Here is a 23,881-nt window from a genome sequence, read left to right on the forward strand (position 1 = left end):
TCTAAGTATTAAAACGTTTGCTTATGATGAAACATTTAAAGCCCCATTCCAGCAGTTATTTTTAATGCAGCACTGTGGAGCCACTAATGTAATGTACCTGCACTCTGTGTCATACTTAACAGCCGCAGTCGTTTGCTCTGTTCGGTCTCCAGCAGTCTGACACCTGCCGGATCGTTCCAGTGTTTGCTGGGTGAACCAATACTCACAACTCAATGTAAATCTATGAGAGCCAAAATGAGGATCTCATAGACCTAAGACCGCTTTACACACTACGATTTATCTGACGATATGTCGTCGGGGGTCACGGTTTTCGTGACGCACTTCCGTCATCGTTAGCAACGTCGTTGCGTGTGACACCTATGTGCGACTCCGAACGATTGCAAATAGGGTGAAAATCGTTGATCGTTGACACGTCGTTCAGTTTCAAAATATTGTTCATCGTTTGGAACGCAACAGACATATCGCTACGTTTTACACCCTGCCAATGATTAACAACATCCACACGACCGCCTTGGTCAAACAATATATCGCTGAACGATGTAGCGTCGTTTGTGAGATGTGTACGTGTGACCGCTACAAAACGACCTATGAGCGATCTCGGCAAATCATAACAACGATCTGGGTGTGTCACATCGCTAACGAGATCGTTGTCTGTAAAGCAGCCATAATACTGAGAGCTTGTGGCCGTTATCTCTGACTTCAGTCATAAGTTGCAGCCACAAGATGTTGGCGCGAAGACCCGGAAAGATCTAAAGACAGCGGGTGGTGAGTATATTATTACCGTAGGTGCAGGGATCTTATGTTAGTAGCGCCACTCCAGTACTGCAATGAACAAAAATGCTGTCATGGTGCCTTCAATACAATACAAAGAAAAAAAAAAACAAAACAGATAAACAGTCTATTGCTGTCACCAGTGTTTTTCATTATTAGAGATCCTCAAATGAAAAGTTACATGATATTCTGTTAGATCACATCTACAAGACCAGAGCACACACATCAAAAGGAGAAAGGATGACCCAGCGCACACATTGATATGGGATACATACTCCTATCCTGCATCTATTTTCTAAAGACAAATTTCTAATTAATAACTTTTAGTAACTGTTTCTGAACAGGTTTTAATTTTTGCCACATTTACTGTGTGCCAGAACTAAAATGTTAATTTATTCTACAGGTCGATACCTAAGATTTTTATGTTTTCCAACATTTGCCCAAATCAAAATTGCTTTTAAAATTTTTTTTAGCTGCCATAACTTCTTAATATTATTGATAGACGTTGGTTATGGCCTTGATGTTTGCGGGCGAGCTTTAGCTTTCTATTGGTGCCATTTTAGGGTATAACCTTCTAATCTGCAATTGTTTTTTGCTTTTATGGTGTGTAGTAAAATGATCTGACTCTCTATGTCAATATGATTATATGTCATGGTTGTCTCCCTGCTGTTTAGAGACTAGGGACAGGTTTTGGACTGACACCTCTCTTTTCCATCTTAACTCCTCATTTAAACTATGTTTCCCTTCTTTTGGGGTCTCATGAGTTAATGTCAGTTTTGTTGCCAGTAGCTCTTAGCAGTGCAGGTCAGCTGTAGCTGCTTTGAGCGCAAGCCTCTTTAAGTTTAAATAGTGGGGCTTTCCCAGCAGTCCTTGCTGTTGATAGAATTCATTCTACTATGGCCATCCTGGTGGAAGGAGCTGCTGAGGAATTGACTGTGCCCATTCAACTTCTACTTTGGAGTCTGTCTGCATCCGTGGATTTTGGTGTTTGTATCCTTGTGTTTATGTCCCTGTCGGTCTTTCCTTTTCCCTCCATGTTTAGTGCAGCGATGGGACTATTGTCTCCCGTCGGCCATCTCACTAGCCAGGGATGCTTGCAGAACTAGTGACAAATTAGGTATCTGACTCGGCGACGGGTTGAAACACCCCTTATAGAGATGCTAGGGAGCTCAGATAACATCTTGAGGTTAGTTTAGGAGGTGTCCCCTCACCCCTCTCCCTAGCAGTAGAACCCACCGTTGTTTAAGTGTACCCGGTGTCCCCCCTTTGTTTGTGGTGCCATTGTAGTGTGTCAGATGCCCGTCGGACTGAACGCGCGTCATGCGGTGCATAAGGACTTCCCCTACTTCGTGCGTGACATTATAACTATACAAACTTTGTATTTTTACAATTAAAATAAAAAAAAAAATCTATCGTTTATGTCAGTTTCCTGGTAACACAAGGACCTGTAACTTTATTATTCCGTAGAATGAGTTGTGTGAGGGCTGATGCCTTTTCTTATACCATTTTGAGGAACAAATTAAATTTTAGCACTTTTTATTTCATTTTCTTCACAGAGGTGCTGTAACTATAAAACAGTAGTACTAGGATTTTGATCTTTAGTTCTTTTTATTTTATTATTTCCATCTTTAACTGTACAAGATAAATATTTTATATTTTGATAGATCGGACTTTTGGACGCAACAACATTTTTTTTTAATATCTTAATATTTAATGGGGTAAAGGAGAGATCATTTAAATTTTTTGTTTCTAAATAAAACAAAAAAAAATATTTTTTTTAAAGCCTCCCCCCCCCGAGGGACTTGAATTTGGGTTCTATATACTGCAATGAAACTGTTTTTCAGTACATAGGTAAAACAGTAACCCCCTATGGTTCACAGGAGCACCAACCTGACAGATATGGTTTTTTTAGCAGGTTCCTAGATGATTTGGCGCACTACAGGTAGGCCGATGGGGTGCCCTTGAATGTTAAGGCTCAGGACCGTGTCCCTTAAATGCTGCTGGCAGAGATTGACTGCGGTATTTAAACTGTTGTTAGCAGCGATCAGTGCTGCTGTTACAGCCAGATGCTGACTGTGCGATACAGCCAGCATCTGCCGGGTATAGAACAGGATCGGCTCCATACACCCGCACTCAACATGCACCATATATGTTCAGTGGATGATGGAAAGGGGGTAAACATTTCTTACAAGTGGTCTTACATATTAATGGTTTGATTCCTTTCATATAATATTGTAATGCATTCAGTATTATATCTGCTCATTTACTAACAGGCTCCTCTCTCTACAATATAATAATAATATTGTAATATTGTAATATTAATAATAATAAATGATGAATAATGTACATATCCCATGGGTGCAAATCAATGTGTGGACAGGAGTCACTGATGTTAGAAGATCCCACTCCATATATACGGCCATGCTGATAAGTAATACCCTGCGCACAGTATCAGTTACCTCTTCATACATGAGAAGGTAAGCCGTCATGCACCAGTCTCTGCACAGCACCCCGTGTTACACGTGCACCGTGCGTAGTTACCCTAAGCCTCCACTGCTGGTCACTATCACAACATATCGTCAGAGTAACCTCCCCAGTCTTCATTCTGGCTCTAGGAATACAAAACCGCACATTGAGAAACAGAAAACAAATCATTCAATTAGCAGCATTTCCAAGTTGGCAACATCGGTCCCGGTTTATCTAATTAGCATGTCCAGCTGCCAGAGATCGCCATCCCCCAATTAGCCGCTTATTTATTTTTTTTTATGTTAATCTTAATATACTTTTTTAGTTATCGGGTCACTGTTTTTTCTGATGCAGAATTTAACCCCTTTAAAACGATAGGAAATCCATGCAGAGTAAATTTGCTGATGCTACCATGACAACCCCAGAGCAAGCAGTAACGTAAGGCACGTTCACCATACTGCAGCGGGAGGGGACTGCGAGAGCAAGAAAAACAAAATAATGAATACACAAGGGTTTTGTTTTAATGTATACTACTTGTCCGGACTAAAGTCATCAGCCAAACACTATCACTGTATAACATCTACTTTCATTCAAAAACAGCGCCCCTCCTGTCCATTGGTTCTGTCCGGTATTGCAAGTAATTAATTTCAATGGGCTGCAACACTAGACACAACCCATAGACAAGAATGGTTTTGGCTTGGGGAAAAAAAAAAAATCTGCCTTGCTTTTCAATCTTCAATATTTCAGTCTTCAAATAGGTCCTTTAGGGCCTGTGCACATGTTGCAGATTTGTCGAGTTTTTTTCTGCGCAGATCTGTCAATTTCCTGATGCCAGCAAAGTGAATGGGAATCCTGGAGTCTTATGCACATGTTGCTTAATTTCTCATTGTACATACAGTGCCTTGCGAAAGTATTCAGCCCCCTTGAATTTTTCAACCTTTTCCCACATTTCAGGCTTCAAACAAAAAGATAAAAAATTCAAATTCTATGGGGAAGAATCAACAAGTGGGACACAATTGAAAAGGTGAATGAAATTTATTGCTTATTTTAAATTCTTGTAAAAAATAAAAAACTGAAAATTGGGGCGTGCAATATTATTCATCCCCTTTGAGTTAACACTTTGTAGTGCCACCTTTTGCTGCGATTACAGCTGCAAGTCTCTTGGGGAATGTGTCTATCAGTTTTGCACATCGAGAGACTGAAATTCTTGCCCATTCTTCCTTTGTAAACAGCTGGAGCTGAGTGAGGTTGGATGGAGAGCGTTTGTGAACAGCAGTTTTCAGCTCTTTCCACAGATTCTCGATTGGATTCAGGTCTGGACTGTGACTTGGCCATTCTAACACCTGGATACGTTTATTTGTGAACCATTCCATTGTAGCTTTTGCTTTATGTTTTTGATCATTGTCTTGTTGGAAGACAAATCTCCGTCCAAGTCTCAGGTCTTTTGCAGACTCCAACAGGTTTTCTTCAAGAATGGTCCTGTTTTTGGCTCCATCCATCTTCCCATCAATTTTAACCATCTTCCCTGTCCCTGCTGAAGAAAAGCAAGCCCATACCATGATGCTGCCACCACCATGTTTGACAGTGGGGATGGTGTGTTCAGGGTGATGAGCTGTGTTGCTTTTACGCCAAACATATCGTTTGGCATTGTGCCCAAAAAGTTCGATTTTGGTTTCATCTGACCAGAGCACCTTCTTCCACATGTTTGGTGTCTCCCAGGTGGCTTGTGGCAAACTTTAAACAACACTTTTTATGGATATCTTTGAGAAATGGCTTTCTTCTTGCCACTCTTCCATAAAGGCCAGATGTGTGCAGTGCACGACTGATTATTGTCCTATGGACAGATTCTCCCACCTCAGCTGTAGATCTCTGCAGTTCATCCAGAGTGATCATAGGCCTCTTGGCTGCATCTCTGATCAGTCTTCTCCTTGTTTGATATGAAATTTTCGAGGGACGGCCGGGTCTTGGTAGATTTGCAGTGGTAGGATACTCTTTCCATTTTAATATGATCGCTTGCACAGTGCTTCTTGGGATGTTTAAAGTTTTGGAAATCTTTTTCAACCAAATTCGGCTTTAAACTTCTTCACAACAGTATCACGGACCTGCCTGTTGTGTTCCTTGGTCTTCATGATGCTCTCTGTACTTTAAACAGAACACTGAGACTATCACAGAGCAGGTGCATTTATACAGAGACTTGATAACACACAGGGGCTTATATTTATCATCATCAGTCATTTAGAACAACATTGGATCATTCAGAGATACTCAATGAACTTCCGGGGTGAGTTTGCTGCACTGAAAGTAAAGGGGGCGGAATAATATTGCACGCCACAATTTTCAGTTATTTATTTTTTGCAAAAATGTAAAATAACCAATACATATCGTTCAACTTCACAATTGTGTCCCACTTGTTGATTCTTCACCATAAAATTACATTTTTTTTTATCTTTATGTTTGAAGCCTGAAATGTGGGAAAAGGTTGAAAAATTCAAGGGGGCCAAATACTTTCGCAAGGCACTGTATATGGCTATGTTCACATGTGGCATCTTTTATGCATCTTTGGTGCATTTTTGAGGTCACAAAGATGCACCGACATACATGCATTTCCTTCTCCCAGCACAGTCTATGAGATTTCTATTTTGCTGTCCACACTGGGCATCTTTTGTTGGCTGCGTCTTTCATGATGCAGCATATACATTCTTTTTGCGCTTTTAGGCTGTGTGCCCACGTGTGCGTATTGCACTGCAGCGTAACTGCACGCGTCCTGTGTCCCCAGCACAATCTATGAAGATTGTGCATAATCCATGCCCATGTGGCGTTTTAGAACGCAGCGATTTGCATGCTGCCAAATCGCTGCGTTCTAAAAAGCAACATGTCACTTCTTTCGTGCGCTTTGCATGCGGTCTCCATTCTGTCTATAGGGAGAGGCAGCATCCAGAGCGCACAAATTCTGCAGTCACCAAACTTTCAGAACGGAGCTTTTCAGCTGCACTCTGAAGTGGACATGCAGTGACGTTACGCTGCGGTGCAGAGTGCACACACGTGGGCACATAGCCTTACTGTGTTTTTAAGCCCTTCCAGTCAGATTTGGTTTAAAAACACGCAATGGACAAAACGCGGTAAAAATGCATTGAGTTTTTGCCGCGGTGCGTTTTTGGATTCTGGATGCACTCAAGATGCACTGGCAAAAAGAGGCCACGTGTGAACAAGCCTTAATCTGCAGCATGTCCGTTCTTTCAGCGTTATTGCTGCAGATTTCACTCATACTAATGAGTGGGAAAAACATTGCACCAAAAACACTGCAAAAAATGCTCCAAAAACAAGGCAAAAATGTCTGCACCAAATAATTAACATGTACACATACCCTAAAGCTGCAAAGTGTTATTTCCTCTGCCAGTGTGGTGTTTGCAATTACAATCCTGTTGGATTGCACAATGGCACAGTGTCTAATATTTGCTTTCTGACTTGCTCACAATTCTTCTTAAGCTAAGACTCACTTAATTACTTTGGGCTTTGTGAAAGCAAAAAATATTACAACTGCTGGGGGTCAAACAACAGAGCGTGGCTAATCCTCGTAACCAATTATAACTACACACGGAATAATGTACCCGACACCCATTATTGAGCAAATACTAAGGATATGTGGCCATGATCTAGACGCAGGGTCATCCCTCCTGTGGAGACGCTGGTGTCCTGGGCAGGAGAAGGCAGCGTCCGTGCTCACAATCAGGAGATACTGGACGCAGGGTCATCCCTCCTGTGGAGACGCTGGTGTCCTGGGCGGGAGAAGGCAGGGTCCATACTCACTATCAGTGTTCTGGGCACTGTAGACCTTCGCTGTGTTCTCCCCATTGATAACACTTGTGTCTCCGCAAGAATAAATTGGCATTCTGCGACTTGGAAAGTCACTCTGCAGGTCAGTTTATGCTGTGTAGAGAAACCCAGTGGGCAGGAGATTTCTATAAATCCATCCCCTGTGTTTGTGCTGTACACCGCAGCGCTTTGGAAGCAGCAAAAACACTCTGCCTCCAAAACACTGTGAACACTGATCGTGGGTACTCACCCTTAAAACGTCTTGGTATCAATGAATACTAGTGGTTTTTTTTACCCCCTAGATAATCAATGGTTTATAAATCAATTTTATCCTTCACTTGCACAAACAGATAAAGGGTGAGACCCTCACTGACATCAAGAATGACACATATCTGCAGGGATAACAATGGGGAGGGGATCACTATGTATATACACTTCTCTACTGAGATCAATGGTCATTAGGGAACTTACAAGTGTCATCTGAATGTCATTTGAAGGGAACATGTGACTAGATTCCTGCCTCCGGAAGCATGGGCAACATGAAGCAGAGCCCGGCTGTACCATTGCTCTGTTTCATGGATCCTAATTTGAAAAGCCGGATGAGGACTACTGGGATAAAACTGACTAATCCAGTGCGGCCTACGGCTGGCCTCTCCCTGTCCCACTCCAAGTGATTGACAGGACTCTCCCATGTGTATACACCGCATATCGGGCTCCAACTCATGGTGCCCATGGTCCGGGCAGCAAGTACCTTCACTGTGCACAATTATCAGACAAGTGATTATTTTGACGATGTCATTTTTAGGCCTCCGTCACACATCCATGTCTCCGTGTGTGACGTCCGTTTTCCACACGTACCGGAGACACAGACACACGTAGACTCATTTAAATCAATGGGCTTGGCCACACATCTGTGTTTTCACAAGGACCGTGTGTCAATGTGCTCCACATGTGCCTGTTTTCTGCTGGCAGCACAGGAGACAGACGGACCGCACACTGATGTGATCCGTATGACATCAGTGTGACACGTACCAGAGAAAACACGTGTCACACCAAAATAAAGAATTTTTACACTTACCTGTCTCCAGTGCTGCTGTCTCGGCCTCTGCTGTTACTTCCAAGACGCTCATTATATATTCACTGCACTCATCGCGGAGCTGGAAGTAACAGCAGCGCCAGAGACAGCAACGTCCGAGACAGGTAAGTATACCAGCTCGTAATACGCGTGTGCTATCTGGATGTCACACGAATAGAACACACACACACACACACACACACACACACACACACACACACACACCTTCACCACGGACAGTACAAAACGTTCATGTTTTGCACGGACGTGTGAAAGAGGCGTTAAGCGTATTTTCCATTGGATGAAGTATATCAGGTGATGAGTATTTGTGTGTGTAAGTCCTGCGGTGGCCAAAAGTACACAGAGGGTGAGCCAGAACGGTACAGCTGTGTACACTGTAGGGGCTGCTCTTAGGGAATGAAACACGGCTTTTATACACAGCGTGCAGAGCTGGTGCCCCGGTTTTGGATACGGTGTACTTCCAGCCACTGTAGGACCTGCTAACAACCATCCATACCAGAAATGTCAAAGTTGCATTCTGCTGTATTTTTTCCAGCAGATATGATGGAATCTGCACAGAGGCTCTGAGCAGATGTGATCCTGACCTTTTGGTGTTACATGTAAAAAGACAGGTTCTTAAAGGGGTTACCTGGCGGCCCTCACTTCTGTATCAGGAGGTAACAGGTGCTGCTGGGACTGAGTCAATGGCCGGCTGGAAGTCATCACACACCTGCTGCATTAGGATGGATGCATGATCCCTGATGACCTTGCACTTGATCCATCAAGTGGCCACCGGAGCAACACCAGCAGAAGCTGTCACCACCCGATGCGGACGTGAGACGCACCGGACAACACTTCAAGCTTTACTGACCAAATGAAATGAGACCATATGACTGGTACCTGCGTATGCAAGGCCCCCCTTTCTTTCACACGCGCCATGGAATGAATGGCGCTATAATAATAATAATAATAATTATTATTATTAAACACCTTTAAAATAAATACCACTTCAAAGATTTAGCGTAAGGTTAGTTTTACTCCATAGGCTTGCTTCAAGTAAAAATGAAAAATGAACCCTATTAACCCCTACCACTCCAGGTCTTTGCGGACACATCTGAAATGATGCTGTCACAACTATTGCACAAGACTGCTGCAGCCTATCACTGAGCTTGGTTGTGCCAAGTGACTAGCCTCAGCGGTCAGATTGTAGTCCTGATGCCACCGCTGCAGCCATGTCAGCAAAGACCAGAGAGGTGGCGCTGGAGCAGCAGAGGAGTAATGGGGTTCATTTTCTTATTTCCATGTCTACGGGAGTAAGAAAACTAAAGTAACGTTAAATCCAGTGCAATAGAGTTAGCAATTTATTAATGACATTGTAAGACACTGTTGTTTTTTGCAGGATGATAATAAGGAAGACAGAAATAGCTAATTCCCACCCAGCCTGAACACATGTGACCGCAGGGGTCTCAGGTCCCCCTCTTCTTTCTTTCTCACCTTCTTTTCTCCTCTGGGGCATTAAACATTAATTAACACCCCATACAACACCTTAAATCTGTTAAACTAAGTAACTATAAATATGTAACACAACACAACAAAGCACAGAGGGTGATGCCGACTAATGCAAGAAATCATAGCGAAGCATAATTATAATCACACGTAATACAAAACACGATGTTCAGGCGCTGTACACTGCGACAGGCAATGCGGGGAATGCTCACATAATGCCAAGGCCTCGCTTTCCTTTCATTGTCTAATCGATTATTTCAGCAGGCACTGTCAGGGGTGAGCCGTCCTTTTTACACTGCCTACAAAAATCTGCCTAAATGTTCACAAACTTGTCTGTAGCCTAAAATAATCGGGAGACAAGATCGCCTATGTTGAAGCAGCGGCGGAGCGGTGTCTGTGCAGCAAAGGGAGGCTGCTCCGTATACTGGGCACGGTCTATGGGACGTGAGAGAAAGGGCTGCAAAGTAAAGGCACACATGGAAGGAACTGTGCAACAAATATGATGTCTAGCTGAGTGTCATGCTAGCATCCATGCGACTGAGGACCGACTGTGTGAGCGGACCTCAGCTGCGGGCCGGCACTGAGGAGGGGCGGGCCGGCACGGAGGAGGGGAGGGAGGGATTTATCTCCCTCTTTCCTCAGTAGCCGGCTATTGCGAATCTCGCTCTGCACTTGCGGTACACCGGTGTAATGCGAGTGCAGACACTTGAATGGGTGCGAGAGAAAGAGTCTCGCATTACACCTGCAGCATGCTGCGATTGTTTTCTCGGTCCGATTAGGGCTGAGTAAATAATCGCTCATGTGCGCTGACACACAGGCTAATATTGGTCCGAGTGGAATGTGATGTTTTATCGCACTCCACTCACACCGATTTTCTCGCCGTGTGGCTTAGGCCTAAGGGGACGGCTGTAATATCTACCTTGCAACTACAAAGTAAACCAGACAGAAGGAGAACCCAACCCAAATGTTGTCGTATACTATAGTGAACATGTAGCTAGTGTGAATGGACAATGCAAAAAATGATCGTCTACCTTAACAATCCAAACTGAAGCAAGTTAATCTCTGGTCATTACATTCATGCTGCCCGTGGTTCAGAGCTCGGTGGCCCCATTACAGCCAGGTATTATTTACACTGCAGCTTTTCAGAATGAATATACTTTGAAAAGTCGGCCAAGGAGTATAGGGAGGGAACACAGTAATCTGATGGTGACCACGCCGCCTTTTTGTTTACCCAGATAATTGTACATAAAGAGAGACCTTACAACTATAGAGACTCCTGTCACAGTGGGCAGGGAGAGGCCAGCCGGGGAGCACATCGGACTAGTAAGGTCTCTCCTTATATACACAGTGGGCAGGGAGAGGCCACTTGGGGAGCACATCGGACTAGTAAGGTCTCTCCTTATGTACACAGTGGGCAGGGAGAGGCCGGCCGGGGAGCACATCGGACTAGTAAGATCTCTCCTTATGTACACAGTGGGCAGGGAGAGGCCGGCCGGGGAGCACATCGGACTAGTAAGATCTCTCCTTATGTACACAGTGGGCAGGGAGAGGCCACTTGGGGAGCACATCGGACTAGTAAGGTCTCTCCTTATGTGCATAGTGTGCAGAGAGAGGCCACCTGGGGAGCACATTGGACTAGTAAGGTCTCTCCTTATGTGCACAGTGGGCAGGGAGAGGCCACCTGGGGAGCACATCGGACTAGTAAGACCTCTCCTTATGTACACAGGTGGCAGCGAGAGGCCGGCTGGGGAGCACTGCGGACTAGAAGGTCTCGCCTTATGTACACAGTGGGGAAGGAGAGGCCGGCTGGGGAGCTCATTGGACTAGTAAAGTCTCTCCTTATGTACACAGTGGGCAGGGAGAGACTGGCTGGGGAGCACATCGGAGTAGTGAGGTCTCTCCTTATGTACATAGTGGGCAGAGAGAGGCCGGCTGGGGATCCCATCATACTAGTAAGGTCTCTCCTTATGTATACATTGGGTAAGCAGAGGCCAGCTGGGGATCCCATCATACTAGTAAGGTTTCTCCTTATGTACACAGTGGAAGGAGAGAGGCTGGCTGGGGATCCCATCATACTAGTAAGGTCTCTCCTTATGTACACAGTGGGAGGAGAGAGGCCAGCTGGGGAGCACATCAGACTAGTGAGGTCCCTCCTTAAGCACACCATGGGCACAGAGATGCCACCTGGGGAGCACATAGGTCTGGTAAAGTCTTTCCATATGTACACAGTGGGCAGAAAGAGGCTGGGTGGGGATCACATTGGACTAGTAAAGTCTCTCCTTATGTACTGACTGGGCAGGGAGAGGCTTGCTGGGATCACACTGGACTATGTACACAGTGGGCAAGGAAAGGCTGGTGCTGCGGATCACATCAGACTAGTAAGGTCTCTCCTTATGTACACAGTAGGGAGGGAGAGGCCGGATGAGGATCACATTGGACTAAAAAAAAAAATATCTCCTTATATACACAGTGGGCCGGAAGAAGTGGCCAATGATTACATGTGACTAGCAGAGAAAATGAACACTTGCTGCACAGTTCTCCTGCAAAGTACAAATGATTACTGGTGATCCAAGTAGCGCAACACCCTGTGATTCGTTGTAAGAAAAAGAAATATTTGAAGGCCATATATATTATATATATATATTATATACACACACACACACACACACACACACACACACACACATACATATATATATTTATTATTTAGCATGTGTATGAGAATCACTATGGTATGTGTCGCTCTATAACTATTGTTGTCAATATATTGTAGTAAAAAAAAAAAAAAAAACAACAATAGGATTGTAAGAAAATAAATAAAAAGTACTAACTACTATCAGAAAAAAGTTGTCCATATCTGCCAAACAATTTATGTGTATGGGGTCCTCCAGACTTTACAGGACAGATGTCGGAAAAAACATGGATCGGCATTTGGCAGCAGCTTAGGCTGCTTTCACACTACGTTTTTTTAACATGCGTCATGAACGTTTTTTTTGCTGTAAAAGTGGATCCTGTTTTTACAAAGAAAAACGCATGCAAACGCATGTGTTATTTTGCAGGATCCTGCCACTTGAAGTTTATGGGTGGGCATTGAAGTCATGTGATCAGGAGTGAGGGAAACTGAACATGATAGACTGGGAACCGGCATCTGACAGCTGCAGACGCTGGTAACCAAGGTAAACATCGGGTAACTAAGCGAAGTGCTTTGCTTGGATACCTGATATTTACCTTGGTTACGAGCGTCCGTAGCTGCTAGGAGCCGGGCTGCCTGCTCCCTGCACACGTAACCAAGGTAAACATCGGGTAACTAAGCGAAGCGCTTTGCTTGGTTACCCGATATTTACCTTGGTTACGATCGTCCGCCACTCTCAGGCAGGGGAGAGAGAGAGGAGAGAGAGGGAGGGGGAGAGACGGAGGGGAGAAAGAGACTGATCACGCCAGGCTGGTTTCTGGGCATGCTCAGTAGAGCAAGCAGGATCCTGTCTATCAGCATGCCAGCGTTCACATGCGTTTGCGTGCAGTATAGTCAGGATCCAGTGAAAAACAGTATTTGGACGCAGCTCAAAAACGCTACAAGTAGCGTTTTTGAAAAAAAGTTAAAAAACTGCAAGTCGCTGGATCCGCACTACAACGCAAGCAAACGCAGGTGAACGCATGTTGACGCGAGTCCATTGCAAATGCATTGAAAGGAAAACGCATTTGCACTGGATCCGTTTTTGCATTAAAAAAAACGTAGTGTGAAAGCAGCCTTACTCTTACTCTGTCCACAGAGAACACATGCACACTCCGCCAATCTGAGCATGCATGTGTATACAGGGGTCAGGAGGAATAGCTGTTGACTGAACAAGTCTAAAAGCGAGACTCGGTTTCTAGATATGGACATTGGAAACAAGAGAACCTATTTTTAGTTTGCTAAAGCTGTTCAGAAATTTTTAGGGATTTTACCTCCATGGACTATAAAGATACTGTTAAGCTGCAGTAATAGCCAGAGAAGCATGGACACATATTGCGGAGCTAGTACTGCAGAGATGACCCGCACCAATCTCACAGCACTGTATCATGCCATTATAAAATGCCTGAAAAGCACATAAAAATGAGCAGCCTAGTTACTTTACCTCCCACTAGTAGACAAAACTGAAATGTCTATTTTTTAATATTGTAATTTCCGCTTACAATAAGCCTGACATATCAGCTCTTTAGAAAAGAGAGGGTTCTTCTGATATATAAGTCCTTGATCAGAGGGGTTATGTGTTAGTAAGGTTTAGTAGGTAAGTTGCATAGGTAGTTTTAGAAGGGTTAGGGTGGATAAACTATACCTGAAAAGTGTCAAAGAAGAGAGTCTAGCTTCTGGAATTCAGCAATGAGAGAGTAGAGAAGCAACACACGTGTATCAGATGTGGACACCAGACACAACACGTAATAACAAGAAAGTACAAGACAAAGCGGAGACAAGGGACCTGCCGAGCCTCCAAGACAAGAGGGAAACAATAGCCTTAGTCTGATTTTATTACATATGACAAGTCACAATACAAACAAATCAGAGAGTACATCATATACACGGACACTGAAGATGGAGTTGCATGCAACACATGCACAGTACTAATGGGGGGATCCAAACTAAGGCCTGCGAAATGTGTATGGACCAGAAGCTGCAGCTGGCTAAGGCGAAGTGCACACAGCGATCTTAGCTACATTAGGGATACCCAGACAGTGGCCACAATGAGGAGGCACAGGAGCCAACTGCAAGAAAAATGAATACCACACAGTACACATTTTTATTTTTTGTCTTTGCAATGGTCCTCAGTATAGGAAAGTGCAGTCTGCTGTTCTTTCCAATACAGTTACATTAAAATTTTAATGACTTGTTTGCCTACGACCTGCTTATTACACCAATGTACTGCTGATTCACTTTACAATCCTCCATAATTGGAGCATGTCATTGATACTTGCAAATAGGCTCTTCAGAAGGGAAGACGACTTCTAGCGGCACCAGAGAGAAAGAGGACCTCTAGCGGCACCAGAGAGAAAGAGGACCTCTAGCGGCACCAGAGAGAAAGAGGACCTCTAGCGGCACCAGAGAGAAAGAGGACTTCTAGCGGCACCAGAGAGAAAGAGGACCTCTAGCGGCACCAGAGAGAAAGAGGACTTCTAGCGGCACCAGAGAGAAAGAGGACCTCTAGCGGCACCAGAGAGAAAGAGGACCTCTAGCGGCACCAGAGAGAAAGAGGACCTCTAGCGGCACCAGAGAGAAAGAGGACCTCTAGCGGCACCAGAGAGAAAGAGGACCTCTAGCGGCACCAGAGAGAAAGAGGACCTCTAGCGGCACCAGAGAGAAAGAGGACCTCTAGCGGCACCAGAGAGAAAGAGGACTTCTAGCGGCACCAGAGAGAAAGAGGACTTCTAGCGGCACCAGAGAGAAAGAGGACTTCTAGCGGCACCAGAGAGAAAGAGGACCTCTAGCGGCACCAGAGAGAAAGAGGACCTCTAGCGGCACCAGAGAGAAAAAGGACCTCTAGCGGCACCAGAGAGAAAGAGGACCTCTAGCGGCACCAGAGAGAAAGAGGACCTCTAGCGGCACCAGAGAGAAAAAGGACTTCTAGCGGCACCAGAGAGAAAGAGGACTTCTAGCGGCACCAGAGAGAAAGAGGACTTCTAGCGGCACCAGAGAGAAAGAGGACCTCTAGCGGCACCAGAGAGAAAGAGGACCTCTAGCGGCACCAGAGAGAAAGAGGACCTCTAGCGGCACCAGAGAGAAAAAGGACCTCTAGCGGCACCAGAGAGAAAGAGGACCTCTACCGGCACCGGAGAGAAAGAGGACCTCTACCGGCACCGGAGAGAAAGAGGACCTCTAGCGGCACCAGAGAGAAAGAGGACCTCTAGCGGCACAGAGAGAAAAAGAACTTCTAGCAGCACCAGATAGAAAGAGGACCTCTAGCGGCACCAGAGAGAAAGAGGACCTCTAGCGGCACCAGAGAGAAAGAGGACCTCTAGCGGCACCAGAGAGAAAGAGGACTTCTAGCGGCACCAGAGAGAAAGAGGACTTCTAGCGGCACCAGAGAGAAAGAGGACTTCTAGCGGCACCAGAGAGAAAGAGGACCTCTAGCGGCACCAGAGAGAAAAAGGACCTCTAGCGGCACCAGAGAGAAAGAGGACCTCTACCGGCACCGGAGAGAAAGAGGACCTCTACCGGCACCGGAGAGAAAGAGGACCTCTAGCGGCACCAGAGAGAAAGAGGACCTCTAGCGGCACAGAGAGAAAAAGAACTTCTAGCAGCACCAGATAGAAAGAGGACCTCTAGCGGCACCAGAGAGAAAGAGGACTTCTAGCGGCACCCATTTAATTTCCCAGTGGAGAACTGCATGGCCTTTAAAAGGGAACCTGTCAGGTGCAATAAGCACCCAGCACCAGGAGCAGTTCTGGTGCATATTGCTAATCCCTGCCTAACCGTCCCTGTATACACTAGCATAGATAACGAGATCTTTAGAAGGCGTATTTCTAAAGATGTTATATCGTATGCTAATGAGAGCAGGGTCCAGTCCCCTGGGCGTTAGTTCCCCTTGTCAGTCGGCTCCATTAGCATGTTAGTATGCCCCTGTGGTCGTGCTATCATGCTAATGAATGTGCAGCGTCAGAGGATGATCTCACTCACTCTCCACTGCCATCGCGTCCAACAGGCGATTTCGACTCAGTGTACATTACCCCGAAGTTTGGGTCAATGGCACTACTTCAGTTTGAAGCCAGGAAACGTACACCCGGCTTCATAGTGCACATGGCCGAAACTCCGGGATCATACACACTGAGCCGAAATCCCCTCTCAGACGCAATGGCAGCGGAGAGGTGAGTGAGATCGTCCTCTGGCGCTGCACATTCATTAGCATGTTAGCATCCCCACAGGGGTGTACTAACATGCTAATGTAGCCGACTAACAAGGGTAACTAACGCCCAGGAGACTAGACCCCTCACTCATTAGCATACGGTAAAAGACCTTTAGAAATACTTTTTCTAAAGATCTCTTTATCTATGCTAGTGTATACAGGGACGGTTAGGCAGGGATTAGCAATATGCACCAGAACTGCTCGTGGTGCTGGGTGCATATAACACCTGACATGTTCCCTTTAAGGCTATGTGCGCACTAGAACTGTGAAGTTTCTCAAGAAAATTTCTTGAGAAACTTCTTGGAGTGAAAGATTTCCGGACCTCCGGAAAAAATCCGCAGCAAATCCGCATGCGGATTTGCCGCGGATTAGCCGCGATTTACCCGCGGGTGGTTCCCTGCGGATTTTTGCAGGCTGTACTGCCGAAATCCGCAGGGTACCTGCGGAAATAATGGACATGTTCATTTTCTCAAGAAATTTTCTCGAGAAATTCTTCAAGGAAATTTCTTGAGAAAAATCCGCACAAGTGCGCACAGCTTTTTTTTTTTTTTCATAGAAATTGCTGGGAAATGTCTGCACAAAGATTGCAGACATTTCTCAAGAAATTTCCGCGGCAAATCCGCGGGTAAATTCGCGGGTAAAAAGCTCTAGTGCGCACAGAGCCTTAGTCTTCTTAGGCCGGCGTGGCACTCTCCACAAGGAAATACGTTTCTCCTTAGAACCCATGTCAGAGGCCTCTTACTTAGTAAAGTCAAAACCTCCAGCTTTGCACTGCTGAGAGGAATAAATCCGGAAACATATGTCTGCAAATAGTGTATGGTTTGGCTTCCTATAATAAAGGCATGTGACAAGGCTCGTTAAAGGGTCAATATAGAATTTTAGCATTGCTATCCAATCAGGTGGCACTAGATTTCTAGTTGTATTACTTTCTAAAGAGGATATTTGCATATTTACATCCCCTAAAGGCGCATTGAATCTGCAAAAAGTCTCCTTACACCGGCTTAACACGTTGCACAAGGAGATACCTTTTCCCCTTAGACTGATAGTGTACAATACAGGGTAATGATGTTTGGGGGATGAGTGGAAGCAGGCCAGTGGTTTGGATCCCCGTCATTCAGTGATTAGTAGCAGGACACATACAAAAAGCGAATAGATATGCATGCAGCGGAGAACTCCATTTTCCTTACCTCCTGTAGCAGGTCGGCCTGCTCAATGGCTTTTAGAACATTTTTCTTTGACGTCTCTTGGACTTCTCCTCCCAAGAGAAATTCATCCAAAATAAAATACGCTTTCTCAAAATTAAAGATGATATCAAGCTCACATACCTGAAAGAAACCCAGCGACAATAAGACTTAAGCTAACAACTCTGGGAATTGTTAGTTATGTTCTGAAACCCTATTTGAAGTGGAGGATACAATATATTACGAAAGTGAGTACACCCCTTACATTTTTGTAAATATTATATTATATCTTTACATGGGACAACACTGTAGATATGACCCTGTGATACAATGTACAGTAGTCAGTGTGCAGCTTGTATAACAGTGTAAATTTGGTGTTCTCTAAATAACAACACACAGCCAGTAATGTCTAAACCACTGGAAACAAAAATGAGTACACCCCTAAGTGAAAATGGACAAATTGTGCCTAAAGTGTGAATATCTTATGCGGCCACCATTATTTCCAAGCACTGCCTTAACTCTCTTGGACATGGAGTTCATTAGAGCTTCATAGGAGCCACTGGATCCTCTTCCATCCTCCATGACAACATCATGGAGCTGGTGGATGTTAGAGACCTTGTGTTCTTCAACCTTCCATTTGATGATGCCCCACAGATACTCAATAAGGTTTAGGTCTGGAGACATGCTTGGCCAGTCCTGTAACTTTACCCTCAGTTTCTTTAACAAGGCAATGGTGGCCTTGGAAGTGTGCAGTTTCCGAAGAGAGGGGATCACACTCTGCTTCAGTATGTCACACAACATCTTGCATTCATGGTTCCCGCAATGAACTGTAGATCTCAGCAGCAGGCAGCACTCATGCAGCCCCAAACCATGACACTCCCACCACTATGCTTAACTGTAGGCAGGACATATTTGTCTTTGTACTCCTCACCTGGTTGCTGCCACACATGCTTGACACCATTTGAACCAAATTCATTTATCTTGGTCTCATCAGACCACAGGACATGGTTCCATAAATCCATGTCCTTAGTCTGCTTGTCTTCAGTAAACTGTTTGCAGGCTCTCTTGCGCATCATCTTTACAAGAGGCCTCCTTCTGGGATGACAGCCATGCAGACCAATTTGATGCATTGTGCGGCGTATGGTCTGAGCCCCCACCCCTGTAACCTCTGCAGCAATGCTGGCAGCAGTCATAAGTCTATATGTCTAATTTAAAAAGACAATCTCTGGATATGACGCTGAGTAACTTCTTTGGTTGACCATGGCGAGGCTTGTCAAATCTGTCTAGTTATACCGCTGTATGGTCTTGGTCGTGCTGCAGCTCATTGTCAGGGTGTTGGCAATCTTCTTATAGCCTAGGCCATCTTTATACAGAGCAACAATTTTTTTTTTTAGATCCTCAGAGAATTCTTCCCCATGAGGTGCCATGTTGTTGCACTTCCAGTGATCAGTATGAGACAGTATGTGAGCGATAACACCAAATGTAACACCCCTGCTCCCCATTCACACTGGAGACCTTGTAACACTGAGTCACATGACATCAGGGATGAAAAAAATGGCTAATTGGTCACAATTTTCACTTATAGGGTGTACTCACTTTTTCATCAGTGGTTTTGACATTAATGGCTGTGTGTTGAGTTATATAGAGGACGCATCAAATTTACAGTTATACAAGCTGTACATTGCATCAAAGTGTCAGATCATCAGTGTTGTCGGATGAAAAGATCTAATAAAATATTTACAAAAATGTGAGGGTGTACTCTCTTTTGTTACATACTGTATGTCCTGTGAAGCGCTCACATAAAGAATAGTTCTATTTCAGAAACCCTAAAATCTAGAAACCTGCTTTTTGTAAATAGTTCCTAAACTCATTATCACACCAGTTGCTATAATAGAAAGTAACATTTACGAAATGCAAGTTATGTATTAAAATAATTTGTAAGAATGGTTTAATAATGCCCATAGATTGCCGGGATTTACCCAATCTGATTATTGATATCTTAACAATCCTAATGACAACTGATGAGACCATTTCTGTAATACACAGCAGATCTGATCATCACAAGGCGCTCGTAATCTGAACAGAAGGTAAAGTTCCTAATGAGTGCTATGGGGACATGTCTGGGGATAAGAGCAGGTGAAAGTGATGGTATTCAGCTCATTCACAGCTGCAACAGGAATAATAATCTATATATATATATAATTGCCTTATTCGGTCTGTCTTGCTCCAAAATTACATCATTACAGTGACAACCGTCGCCACACCGCGCACGCTAAAGAGCCTGTGACCAACGGCTCAGCTAACTGAACAGCCCAAACTACGGGTCGGCAGGATGACACCCGACACTTTTCCCCGCACCTACACGAAGCCCCGACTCCCCAGTGAGTGCTGCACCCCCGGGAGCCCACACCGGGAACCCAGCCAACACACACCCACCGCTCGCCTCTGCCCCCCGCACACATTACCCCACTCGGCTACACCCCCCGCACTCCGCCCTCCGCATGTATACACTGAACACACACACACGAATAGTCACCTGTCCCCAGCCATGCAGTCCCGAGCACTGACGTCCTCAGCGTCATGGCCCCGCTCGGCTCCACCCCCCGCACTCCGTATGTATACACTGAACACACACACACACACACACACACACACACACACACACACACACACCTGGATAGTCACCTGTCCCCAGCCATGCAGTACCCGGCACTGACGTCCCCAGCGCCATGGCCCCGCTCGGCTCCTCCCCCCCACACACATGGCCCAGCTCTGCTCCGCCCCACCCGCACACATGGCCCCGCTCTGCTCCGCCCCACCCGCTAACATGGCCCTGCTCGGCTCCGCCCCCCGCACACATGGCCCCCGCCTGGCTCTGCCATCGCTGCTCCCGCTGTCTACCACACCCGACTCCTTTCTTCACATTCAACTGGCAAAAATTATAATATTAAAATTTTCATCAATTGTGACAACAGCCATTACATTATTATTCAATCTTCTAACCTACATACACATTCTAGACTACCCAATATGTTAGAATCGGGCCACCTTCTAGTAATCTATAAGTAACAAGAAAAAGGAAGGAACCAGCTCTAAATTAGGCCTGTTTCACACGTCAGTGAAAAACACAGACGTTTTTCCACGGACGTGTTAAAAACGCCTATGTCCCTCCGTGTGCCGTGATTCATGGCACACGTGGGTTGTCCATGTGCAATCCGTGATCCATACTCAGAGATTGCACATGGACGTATACACACCTGCCCCCGCTCCTGCTGACCTCTCTGGCTCGGAAGTGCTTCCGGCTGCCGCTGTGTCACATCTGCAGCTACTTCCGGGTCGGCTCTGGCTGCACACAGAAATATGCATGCAGTAATGAGCTGGCCAGGAAGCAGCAGAGAGCAGCTGCTGAACACAGCGTCGCTGGAGACAGAGGAGTTGAAAATGTTTTTCAAATTTTCAATCTCTGTGTTTTTCTGGTATGTGTTTCACGGACCACACCATAGTGTGGTCCATGGGACATCAGTGATGCAAGAAAAAAACGGACTTGTCTCCGTGCGGCAATCACGGACAAGCGTGTACGCTGCACAGAGACACAGTCATTGAAAAATCACTGATGTGTGCGCAGACCCATTGATTTTAATGGTCTGCATATGTCCGTGATTCTGGTAGGTATAAAAACCAGCACATACGTACCAGAATCACTGACGTGTGAAACAGGCCTAACATGACTTTCGTTCTTCTAAAGTTTTAATGAGAAAGCCTTTCCCCATACATGATATTTAATGTAAAATGCTGCAATTAAACTCACGCTGCCAAAATATTTGTCCAGAAGCTCCACGTAACGGTGAATTATTTCCAAGGTGATAAGTTCATTGTCTTGGTCCTCTATGGCGCAGCAGAAGTAAAGGCTGGCGTACCTGGAAAGAGAAATAGGTTTCAGTAGGGCTAACTTTTAGATAGGGGTCAGACACAGAACCACCTGGGCAAAGGTGCCATGGGGTAGAACAGGCCTGTGTGGGGTCTCCTGGGACTCACATCCTCCCCTCATGTAATAATGGACTCCAAACCAGAGGAAACAAACACATTTGAAGATTCTGTGTTCAAGGACAAAAATCAGCACAGCCTGCAGAAATATCGGATCACTACAGGTAAAAAGAAAAGGGACTTGGTTTAATTTCGGGCCTTGGCATGCTTGAAGGGTACCCCATTGCCAAGCTAATGGTGGGGTCCCAATAAAAGTTAAATTAATGAAATCTGTGTGCTGTAGATACTCTATAAAAGCCAGGTTCTGACAGTTGTTGTCTAACAGTGGAACCCACCTATTCATTTACAATCAAAACTGGAGGAGAACGATAATAGCAGACATAATAAATAACAAAGGGGCTGTCAAATGGAAGACGGAATGGAAATGTGCCAAACTACGGTAACTTATTGCTGCTCTCATACATCCACGTCTACAACTCACTACTAATCAGTCTCTACCTCACTAAACTCTTCCCTCTCTAGTCCCGGTCTATCCTGAAATCAGCCGTCAGGCTCGTATTACTGACCAGCTGCTACACCGATGCCTCCCTCCTGTGCCAGTCATTGCACTGCTTGCCCATTCACTAAAGAATACAATAAAAAAAAAAAATTAAAGGGACTTTCAGTTTCAGAACACTTATTTATTTTAAAAGAAAATTACAAAAAAAAAAAATCTTTTACTCAACCACACTAGGTTAAGCATTGTTCCCGACATTTGTTATTGTCTGCAGCAGTGATGTCTCCTGGATAGCGCTGCAGATAATAAGTGAGCTCAGCGGCTCTGCCCGAACTGATGGCACAAGCGGCTGGCACAGTTATTGGCTGCAGCACTGTCAACATGACGGCAGCGCTTCAGACAATACCAGACACAGAGGCAGCAGCAGAGACTCAGCGCTGGACAGCAAATGGATGTGGGAGTTTTTTTTTAATCTAACTGCACCCGGGGAAGAAAAGTTTTTCCAAACCGTAAACCCCTTTAACCCAATAATCCACAGAGCTGCACTGCCCTAAATCTCCTTCCTCTGTCTCAGACAATCAGATTTATTACTCAGATCTACAATTTTAAGAATACTCTGAACATCTTATTTCTCGCTCCCTAACCTAATGCTTCTCGATTAACCATGTGACTTTCTATGTTTGGTGACATCCTCTATTGTGCATGTGCCTACAGCATTCAGAGCAGGTGCAGATATGGGCAGCACAATTCCATGTATCCTCACGGGTGTTGATCACTTTCAGGCCCTGCACAGTAGAGGACACGGCGAGGAAGTCATGTTGGTAAATTACATGATCGCAGATTTTACCTAGGAAACCTTAAAGGCAACCGGTCACCACTTTTTTGGCGTATAAGCTGTGGCCACCACCACATGGCTCTTATATACAGCATTCTAACATGCTGTATATAAGAGCCCAGGCCAGGGGTATAACATAAAAAACACTTTATAATACTTACCTAAAGGTTGCGTGGTGGGCCGAATGGGCGTCTTCGTTGTCCGGTGCCGGCTCTTTCGGCCATCTTCGTCCTCTTTCTGAAGCCTGTGTGCATGACGCGTCTACGTCATACTCACTCACCGGTCCCGCGCAGGCGCACTACAATACTTTGATCTGCTCTGCTCAGGACCTGAATGCCGGTGAGTGTGTATGACGTCGGACGCGTCATGCACCGCAGCTAGAGAAGAAGGAGAACAAAGATGGCCAAAAGAGGCGGCGCTGGACAAAGGAGACGCCCATTAGGCCCACTGCGCGACCATTAGGTAAGTATTATAAAGTGTTTTTTATGTTATACCCCCGGCCTGGGCTCTTATATACAGCATGTTAGAATGCTGTATATAAGAGCCTGGTGGTGGTGGCCGCAGCTTATAGGCCAAAAAAGTGGTGACAGGTTCCCTTTAAGGACGAGGCAGCCTACATACAGGAGGGAGCTTCCACATGCATGCTGTGGCAAACAATCAGCCAGTTAGAGTTTCATTTGCCATAACACATTAGGCCTCTTTCACACATCAGTTTTTTTGTCATCAGGCAAAATCAGGCGAATTGCGAATAAAACGGATCCGGCGTCTGATCCGTTTTTTCCTCAAAGACTTGTATTAGCGCCGGATTGTGCCGCATGGCCTCACATTTCACCAAATCCAGCAAATTTGCCTCTGCGGCCGCCGAAAGGAATGTCCAAC

General features: G+C 45.3%; 1 protein-coding gene across 5 annotated transcripts in view; it reads right to left on the minus strand.

The window, feature by feature from the left end:
- AP1S2 (adaptor related protein complex 1 subunit sigma 2) overlaps window positions 1-23,881 on the minus strand; it is a 129,943-nt gene that overhangs the window by 54,095 nt on the left and 51,967 nt on the right. For 3 of the 5 annotated variants that reach the window (XM_075335167.1, XM_075335164.1, XM_075335166.1), the window contains exons 3-4: window positions 21,496-21,604; window positions 17,694-17,831 (exon numbers count right to left, since the gene is read on the minus strand). In XM_075335167.1, coding sequence (XP_075191282.1) covers window positions 17,694-17,831; window positions 21,496-21,604 — 247 coding nt within the window. Of the gene's footprint in view, window positions 1-3,312; window positions 3,383-13,945; window positions 13,979-17,693; window positions 17,832-21,495; window positions 21,605-23,881 lie in introns of those variants that run through there. The other 2 variants (XM_075335165.1, XM_075335168.1) reach the window with 2 other exon arrangements.

Source organism: Anomaloglossus baeobatrachus, chromosome 2 (assembly GCF_048569485.1).
Source record: "Anomaloglossus baeobatrachus isolate aAnoBae1 chromosome 2, aAnoBae1.hap1, whole genome shotgun sequence".
NCBI lineage: Eukaryota > Metazoa > Chordata > Amphibia > Anura > Aromobatidae > Anomaloglossus > Anomaloglossus baeobatrachus.